The sequence below is a fragment of the Lepidochelys kempii genome, chromosome 27, assembly GCF_965140285.1.
Source record: "Lepidochelys kempii isolate rLepKem1 chromosome 27, rLepKem1.hap1, whole genome shotgun sequence".
In the NCBI taxonomy this organism is placed as follows: Eukaryota; Metazoa; Chordata; order Testudines; family Cheloniidae; genus Lepidochelys; species Lepidochelys kempii.
The window spans coordinates 12010916-12019809 of record NC_136406.1 but is presented as its reverse complement, the minus strand read 5'-3'; the positions used below and the strand labels follow the sequence as shown (position 1 = coordinate 12019809).

The following is an 8894-nucleotide window of genomic DNA, read 5'->3' as shown; positions in this document are numbered from 1 at the left end:
GATACGTGAAGGTTAGTATTTTCTGGTGGAAGATGGCTCAAGTTTTAATTCAAGAACTCCATTGCTCAAGCTAAGTTTTATTTAACCAAAAGCAATTTGTTCTGTTCAAGGCACACCCTTCTTTTGAGCCAGAGAGAATCTTGCTGCTGGGGACTTTTTGCTTCATGTCCTGAAATAGCAACAGCAAGAAGCACCTTTCTTCAAAACTTCGGTCTTTTAAGAAACAAACATGAGAGAGCTGGGCAGGGTTGTGGTTTCATTTATTGAAGGCTGGGTTGTACAATTTCATCTTTCACATCCTCATTGTAATTCAGGTTCCCTAAATAAAAACACAGCGCTGGTGCTGCAGCAAATCATATTGCCAAGATCAGACTGTCTGAACTGTGGAACATTAAGTCAGACCTTCTTTGTCCAAAGTAGACACAAATGCAAGCACATTTACCAACCTTAGTAGAGAACCAACCTCGTGTACAACAGGGAGTCACTGGAATCGGGGCACCAAGGAGGGGGAGGAGGCGGAGAGGGAACTATTTCATTATGCACAGAAGGAATGTTTCCTGTATAGTAGAAATAGCTTCACTTCTACATCAGGAAAGTTCCACCTTTTGGGGTGGAACTCAGCTGCTCCGACACCCGCAGACATGCCATAAGGATACACCTCCTGCCTACAATGCCACAGTTCAGAAAGCCAATCAGAGCAGAGCTGCTAACCTGACAACAGACGTCCTCTTAGCTTCAGCTCACACCTGCAAAACACTGGGCTGACTAAGGAAGAAGGCCCTCAGCACTCCCATTCCCTTTCTGCAGGCAGCAGGGACAAACAGCAGTAGTCCAAGGCATGCATGCCATTGCCTGTATTGACCATGCTTTGTGAAGTATGACAGTGAAATCTCATTGGTACAGAATTTCTGTGGTCAACAGAGAATGGCCTGGGCTTCTATGGATTCATCCAAGAAGCGAACACAAGACATTCCCCTCATGGCACTCCTCAAACTGCTGGAAAAGGGGCAATTTCTTCCATTTAGTTTACTGACCATTGCAGCTTCTGCACTGAGTGTACAAGGCCGTTGGAGAAACTCAGTATTCTCGTCAAAGAGAGCCGAGCGTTATGCGATTAAGGACTCGATTGAGGATGCATTTAATTTTGTTTCCTTTGCTTTACCCAATCAGGAAATCTCAATGATTTTTTTTGTTTAAGGGATTATTTAGAGGCGATTAGGTAATGACTGGCTGCAAAGCTACGTTCATTGGGGCAGCTGGAGCAGCACCGACTGGCCTGATGGCAGGTAGGTGATGTTGCGGGACCGTGAGAGCTGGTAAGCAATGTCTTCGGCTGCCTCCAGCTTGCGGAGTTCAATCAGGCCGTCACCAGCTGCGGTCAGCGAGGTGGCAACCAGCTCGGCCGCGATGGAGTCCCCCTCGGCAGTAATGACAGCTGCCTTTTTCTGCTGCTCAGCCTGCAAGGGAAGCGAAAAAGATGGACTGAAGAACCTGAAAAGCAGGAGGAAAATGCAGCTGCCATCCTTGGTGATTTAAGACCTGAACTTCCCCTCTCCCGCACAAACAGAGCTCCAGGTCATTAACAGACAAGGAAAGAGGGATACTGGGAAGGTAAGAGATCCCAGGTAAAGGTGCACAGACTTGCTTCGTTACCTTCTTACAACTGGAATGGTTAGTTTCACTTTGTTTCCATTCATTTTCACTTTCAGCATGGGTCAACATGAAACTTGTGTTTCCAACACTGCTCAGGAGTTTTTAAACAAGACTATTTTCTATTGAAACTTAGAAACTTAGGGTTTCTGAGCTTTGTGCTCAGATCAGCCAAGGATCTCCCAGTACAATGCAAAGAATTAAGCCACACAGCACCCACCTGAAGTAGGTACTATGCCCATTCTCCAGATTGGCACATGGAGAGCTTACTCGACTGTTTCAAAGATTCAGCAAGTCAGAAGCAGAATCTGAGCGCCCTCAATCTCTCACCCCAGCTCTTGCAAGAGAGGACACTCCCCCATTTAAAAAACCTCCAGAGAACATTGCTATTCAGTAAGTTTGGTAAAAACACCACAGCTGATTTCAGAAGAGTGGAAGCTTTGGAGTGTGACTTAAGAACAGATTGAGCCTGTCCGTTCTGTGGCAGGAATTCCTGGTCAGAGCAGTCTTAAACGCTTCAGACCATTGGACAAATGAATGTTACTACTCAGGGTAGGAACTGGATGACATTGGAGTCAGTCCGCAGCCTAAAGTCGTCCACAGGCACTCACCTTTTCCACTATGAATCTGGCTCTCTCTGCTTCCTGCTGGGCCACCTGCTTCAATTCTACTGCCTCCGTGAACTCCTTCCCAAAGGTCAGATGTGTCTGGGGCAGGGGAGGAGAGAAATGAGCAAGATGAGAGTACCCATTAGGACAGTTCTGCTGCTAGGAACCACTCACCATCTGACAGGCAGGAGGTCCCTCTTCCTCAGAGATCTTATTTGGTACACTGGACCAAGAAGGAGAGCCACACCATGTTCTACAGTCTGAACTCAGATCTGATGTAAACAGGCATAGCTCCATTGATGTGAATAGAGCAGCAGCCTCTTCACTCAGGTTTGACTCAGTTTCTCCCTTCAACTGGTTTCTGTTTTGAATTTAATGGGTGGTGGGGTGGGGGACAGAGCTGTAAAGCATTTACTAAGTAAAACCACCTAAAGCAAAAAAAAAAATAAAAAAAAAATCTTGGTAATGGAATCCTCCCACAGTAGGCTTTAGACTCAAAGAAACATGACACTAACCTCCCAGAAAAAGCCTATCCTAACTTCCCAATGCAGTCAGCAAGTGGAGCTCATTGTAGGTCAAGCTGTCCTGAAACTGACCTACCTTTCCTGCTCAGTTCTGTACTTGTATTCTCAGCACACTGTTTGAACAGCTGCACTCTGCCGAGATGCAATAGGGAAAGGGTGAGCCTCCCTCAGCAGCATGTTCAGAAGGCAGCCGCATCAGGCAGAAAAAGCCAATACTCACTTCCAGGAGGGAAATACTGGGACAGGGAACACACCTCACCAAGAGTGTTTTTCTAAGGAACACATCCTGCACATCCAAAGCCAAGTCCAGAGTATGCTCTGATAGGCTATCGTAGGGAAATCCCAGGAAGCAATGCACGCAATAAAGGGCCAGATGACAAAGGGTTTCAGTTTACAACAAGCACTAGAGCAGAGCTCACTTCAAGGATGGTCTCAGAACAGGGGGCAGCTAGGAGGAGGAATTAATTATTGACAGAAAACTGAAGGGAAAGATGCCGAACAAGGTTTGGATTTTTTTTACTGGGCGCTCAGGGTCCTGTAGCTTGTCCTTCTGCAGCCTTAGAGAAGCCCTGGTGAGAGATCCCCTTACGCACATCTAGGGCCTTCCACAAGAATCCCTAAACAGTTTATAAACGGAGGCACAGTTGCCAGCCAGCAAGTCAGTATGGGCCAGGTCCTCAAGGATTTGCTCAAGTCACAGAAACTCAATAACAGAGCCGTTGACAGTAACTTTAACTATCAGCATCCTGTCCTAGCCACTGATAATATGTCTACACTGCAAAAGAACAAAACAAAAAAACCCAAAAACCTGTGACACCAAGGGTCAGCTCCCACGTCAGCTGACATGGGGCTAGACTCTGCAGGACTAAAAATAGCAGTGTAGACCAGGAGTTCTCACACTGGGGGTCGGGACCCCTCAGGGGGTCGTGAGGTTATTATATGGGAGGGTCACGAGCTGTCAGCCTCCACCCCAAACCCTGCTTCGCCTCCAGCATTTATAATGGTGTTAATTAAAAAGGTTTTTTAATTTATAAGGGGTGAGGGTCGCACTCAGAGGCTTGCTATGTGAAAGGGGTCACCAGTACAAAAGTTTGAGAATCACTGATGTAGATGTTTGGGCTCCAGCACAAGCCCCGAGACACCACCCCCATGCAGAGTCTAGCCCCACAGCTTGAGTCAGCTGACTCAGGCCAGACACGCGTATTTTATTGCAGTGTAGACTTACCCAATGCATCACATTCCCCCCCCGACATTGGATTAAAAACCACAAGTCCCAACCTTCAAGTCCCCTGCTCTAGCTACCCCGCTACACTCTCACTGGCTCTTATCTGAGCAGACTCCTAAAAAGAGAGCGCTCTTACCAAGGAAACGTCATCTAGGATGAGGCCAAAGGTATCTGCTCGCTCCGTGAGGTCTTCACTCACTTGCCTGGAAACCAGCTCTCTCTGTGTGATCAGCTCTCCTGCGTCAAAACGAGCCTGAAGCCAGGACGGGCAGCAGAAGTGAGAGGGGAAATAGACATGCAAAAACAACATGCAGATTCTAACGAAGGAAAGCTCACAATATCTTGAGCTTCTCCACCCAGCTTTCCCCACCACAGACAAGGAGGTTTTCGGGGCTGCAGCCTAAAAGAGAATTTCAGCCCTTTTCAGTTGGTGTCTACTTGCAACTGATTTTCAAGGACACTCTTTGTGCCCCTTATGCCATACCCTATTATACCAGTACAGTTCCTGCTGCTATTCTCCCTTTCCATCCAATTCCTGTCGTTCTTTGTTCTTCCGTCTCTTGTCCCTGTCCCAGGCCCCACCCACACACCCCTTTCTTTTTTCTCCCTATGGTGTGTTTGTAACGTGTGGCTCCTCTCCCTCCATTTTCCAGAAGGCCACATGTTTTTGCAGCTTACTGCTACAAGACTGGGGAAGAGAAGCCTAGGTTGGGGAGGGGGCTGCCTGAAGCTTCTTGACAGCCAGCTAGGAGAGCTGAGAGGGAAGGGAGCAGTTTTCAAGGAGCTGCCTGCGCCCAATGCCAAGGGGTGAAGCAAACAGGTGTGCAGAGTGCATGTAAATCAGGGTTCATTCAGCTTTCCTCAGATCCTGCACACACACCCCCAACCCCCAGATTAATCTGTTGTCCCCACACCCAAAGAGCAGGAAATGCTGAGTTACCTGTTCCATTGAATGAAACAGGCTCCCATCAATTCTTTAAGCACAAGCTATAGCAGTGACTGCCCAGCAGGGCCTACATGATGGTGTGCGAGCTGTACTGAAAGTATTCAGTCGGTGAGTTTAAGTACTGTACATACAGAGGTGGGAAGAGGGACTCCCTTTACTGGAGAGGCTGGGAAGCCCCACAGCAATTCGAGGCTGGAGAGGGGGCTGAAGATAGCCCCACTCAAGAGTGAACAGTTTTGAGGAGCACCAAAATGAACTCAGCTCCCCATCATGCTCGACAAGACTGTATCTGATGCAACTATCAACTCTTCCCAAATGGGGATGGCAGAGAAGCAAACAGCAGTATGACCATCTTCATTCTCTGGAGGACAACTTGCAGGAGGGTGTCTCTAGTCTGGAGCATTGAAGGATCCATACTAAATTAGGTCTCTCACTGCTAGAGGAAGATCACAGCATCACAACTGGCACAAGCCGTTGCATGGTCCTTACCACAACAGACTTCAGGATCTCGGTGGTGATGGACGGTAGTACGCGCTCGTCATAATCCTCCCCGAGGCTAGTGAAAATTCGAGGTAACTGGGCAGCAACTGGTCTAAACAAGATACGCAGTGTGATGTTCACATTCTGTAGATCTGCAGAGATAGGTGCATGAGTTAGACAACATATCACAGGGACAAGGGATAACATGTGATTGCTCTTTCCACGGTCACCGAACAGGGAAGGACAAATGTGTTCAGAACTCTTCCCTCCCCCAAAATTTGCTTTCCTGCCCAATTTGTCCTTCTATCATCTCTTTCACTGGGGATCTCAACCCCTTTTACAAACATGACTTAACCTTTGTCTTTCTTCTGAGGCTGGGAATTATTTACCCTACTCTACGTATGGGGAAAACTGTCTTTAAAGGACAGCCTGAAGGCCTGAGGAAAGGGTTCCCTATCACAGAACAGACTGCTGGCAGAGGCCACATGCTAGACTGACGCCAGCACCCATAGAATTGCCACACCAGAAAGGACAAGAGCCCTATCCTGATTAGGATTTTCTGTAAGGATACAGACCATGAAAATCAGGCCTTACCATTCCTCTGGCCCTGCCTACTTAGCCCTATTTTGTCCCAGGGATCCCATCCCTGTTAGCTTATTTTACTAAGTCACCCAAAAGCAACATGAGAATAAGGGACAGGACATATGATCAAAGAGGTGCTTCGAGGAGCTACAATCTCGCAGGGCCTTAACTTTGAGGCACTATCCTGCAAGGCACTGAAAACCTTCTGCCATTACCTTCATGGGGAGTACACGGCAGCCAGCATTTTGCAGAACTGAGCCCTAGTTGACATGGGCACTAAGGGTATGTCTACACAAGCTGGCATGGACTAGCCTCGGGTGTCTAATTGCAGCGTTGACGTACCCTAAGGGACTCTGAGTGAACAACACCAATGTTGCTCTCACAGCTGCCACTTGCCCGGAATGCTCACCTTTGCTGCCAGTGATGACAGGGACATTACGTGGGCGGGAACGACAGTCAAAGATGATTGGTTTCTGTACCCAGGGGATGAGAAAGTGGGTTCCTTCTCCTACCACCACATCTTGAACACCACGGAATCGATCGAAGATAACGGCTCTGTGTCCTCCATCGACTAGAGGAGAAAAAAGAGCACATCAAATACAACTTTAACCATTACCATTGATCATACGTTGCACGTTACCAGAACACTTCACAGAGGATATCAGAGACCTATCCACATTAGTTAAGCCTCTCCAACTCCCAGGGGCTAATCAAGTATTCTTATTTTACATGGGGAAACTGAGGTACAAATAAGTGACTTGCCCAAAGTCAAGCATGTCAGTCAGTAGGAGAGCAAACAAGAAAACAACTTCTGGCTCCTAGTCCCCTACTTTCAATCAATAGACCAGTCTCCTTTCAAGAACACCACAGAAGACAGTTTTCTAGGCAGGAGATTTGATTCTCTGTTTTTCTGCACCTTGTGTCGTCAGTTACACTGGTATCAAATACTAGAAGGTAAGAATGCTAATGTCGTACACCCATTTTGCCCTGGTGTGAGTGACAACACAAGGAGCAGAGCAACCAAGAATGAAGGCCAGGAAGGCCAATTAATTAGTTCTCCCAATCCTCAGAGTAGCTGACCTTAAGAACTATCCCAAGGCAAGTTTATACTCTCTTATAAATATCTCAGCTTCACTAATTTTTAGTAGAGAAAGATTATTTCAGCTCCATCTCTTCTGCTCCTCACCATTATAGAGAGCGGAGTTGACAACTCCCCCTGCAATGGCTAATCCCAAACCAAATTTGCCAATGTTCTCAAAGAGTCTGGAAGCCATTTGTCAGTCCAACTGCAGCCTCTTTGCAGAGTCACACCTGCAAAAATCCAGTAAACATATTAGAAAGGTACTACACAAGGAGCCTAGGTTTTCCCCTCTCTCTCTGTAGGACAGAGCAATAAATAACTCCCATCCCCACTGACAGCATTCATCACAGCAGGAATAGCTGCAGCCCCAGGTTCCCGTCCCAGTCAGATCTCACCTCAATCCTAGTTGAAGGTTGTCCCCTTCCCACAGGAACACCGCTTTCCTTCACCGCACCCGCTGGTCCCACAAATCCCCTTGCATAGCCCAACACCTCTCCGGAGACTAGCCTCTCCGTGGAGCTCCCCTTCCCTTATCCTAGGGCTCCAGACTCCCAGAGCTCAGACCCTGCAAAGGCCACAGATTTCAATCCACTCCATGCCCCCACACCAGGGTAAGGCCCTGAAATGCTCCTCCTCTCCTCACCTTACTGTGCTTCCTTCCAGAGACATCCCATCACTAGGGCTCCACTGCTTTGTCCTCCCCCACAGGGCCTCCAAACCCTGCCCCCCACCCTTCCCCCGGCACCAGCCCCCAAGCTAGCCAACCTCCCACATCCCCCTCCTTCCCAACTTCCCCAGGGCCCTCCAACCCCCCCTCCCCAGCATCCCAGCCCCGCTCCCCCAGGGCCCCCCAGTCCCCTCCTCCTCCTCCTCCAGCCCCACATCTCTTCCTTCCCAACTCCCCCAGGGCCCTCCCCAATCCCTCCCCAATCCCTCCCCTCCTCCAGCCCCACATCTCTTCCTTCCCAACTCCCCCAGGGCCCTCCCCAATCCCCCCCCCCTCCTCCAGCCCCGCGTCTCTTCTTTCCCAACCCCCCTCCCTCCTCCAGCCCCGCTCCCCATAGAGCCCTGCAACCCCCGTCCCCAGCCCCCAGGGCCCTGCAACCCCCCCCTTCTCCAACCCCGCTTCCCAGCCCTCCATCCTCCTCCAGCTCCCTCAATCCCCCCCCCAGCCCCGCTCTCCCGCCAAAGGAGGCCCCGCTCCCAGCTCCCATCCCCCCGGGTGGGCGGGGCGACTCACGCGCTCCGGTTCTGACCCCCGGCCTTCCCCCTCCCCCCGCCCCGGCAGGGACCGGACCGGACCGAACCCCCACCTACCCCCTCCCCCGCTCACCTTCGGCCACAGCCCTGACCTCCACATGAAAGGCCAGCCAACAGCGCCTGCGCAGTCCTCCGCCAGCGCGTCTCATTGGCTCCCGCAGGCGCAAAGCACTCTGGGATTCGTAGTTCTCCGGCCGCTTCCTGCTCGCCCCTCTCCGGCGAGGCCGAAGCTGGCTAGACTACAACGTCCGGCAGGCCGCGTCCTGGCTCGCCCGCGGAGCAAAGTCTCTCTCTATTGGCCTCGGCCCTGCCTCGCTAGGCGCAAGGCTTCTTGGGAATTGTAGTCCTGCCGCGGGGGATGCACGTGTTGGCGGAGCTGGTGCCTGAGGGGGTTCGGGTTTGGCTTGGGCTTGGCTCTTCTCTGTTCTCTCCCCGCCCGGTGCCAGGCAGCCAGCCAGCCAGTGTGTGATGGGCAAAGAGCCATGCTCCAGCCCACGCCACACTTCTCTGCCAGGCAGGGAATTTTGCAAAAGACCAT

At 50.4% G+C, this 8894-nt stretch overlaps 1 protein-coding gene across 4 annotated transcripts; it reads right to left on the bottom strand.

The window, feature by feature from the left end:
- Positions 1-243: 243 nt before the first annotated feature.
- Positions 244-8532, bottom strand: PHB1 (prohibitin 1). Of its 4 annotated transcripts, none has more exons than XM_073325777.1 (7): positions 8430-8513; positions 7202-7326; positions 6425-6586; positions 5443-5585; positions 4144-4260; positions 2262-2357; positions 244-1457 (listed from the first exon to the last, which is right to left on the bottom strand). In XM_073325777.1, the coding sequence occupies exons 2-7, from the start codon at positions 7287-7289 to the stop codon at positions 1245-1247; spliced, it is 819 nt and encodes a 272-aa protein (XP_073181878.1). In that variant the 5' UTR covers positions 7290-7326; positions 8430-8513; the 3' UTR covers positions 244-1244. The 4 variants fall into 4 exon arrangements, with proteins under 4 accessions (XP_073181878.1, XP_073181880.1, XP_073181879.1 ...); XM_073325779.2 differs by lacking the exon at positions 8430-8513 and adding an exon at positions 7740-7792; XM_073325778.2 differs by lacking the exon at positions 8430-8513 and adding an exon at positions 7492-7682.
- Between the last annotated feature and the right edge of the window lie 362 nt (positions 8533-8894).

What these genes read in the sequence shown, in the direction of transcription:
- PHB1 (XM_073325777.1), bottom strand. Translation starts at nt 7,289, where the DNA reads ATGGCTTCCAGACTCTTTGAGAACATTGGCAAATTTGGTTTGGGATTA. An exon ending in AGATCCTGAAGTCTGTTGTG is followed by an intron (nt 4,261 to 5,442) that starts GTAAGGACCATG and finishes TCCTGGCTTCAG; the next exon opens with GCTCGTTTTGACGCAGGAGA. An exon ending in TCCTAGATGACGTTTCCTTG is followed by an intron (nt 2,358 to 4,143) that starts GTAAGAGCGCTC and finishes CCCCTGCCCCAG; the next exon opens with ACACATCTGACCTTTGGGAA.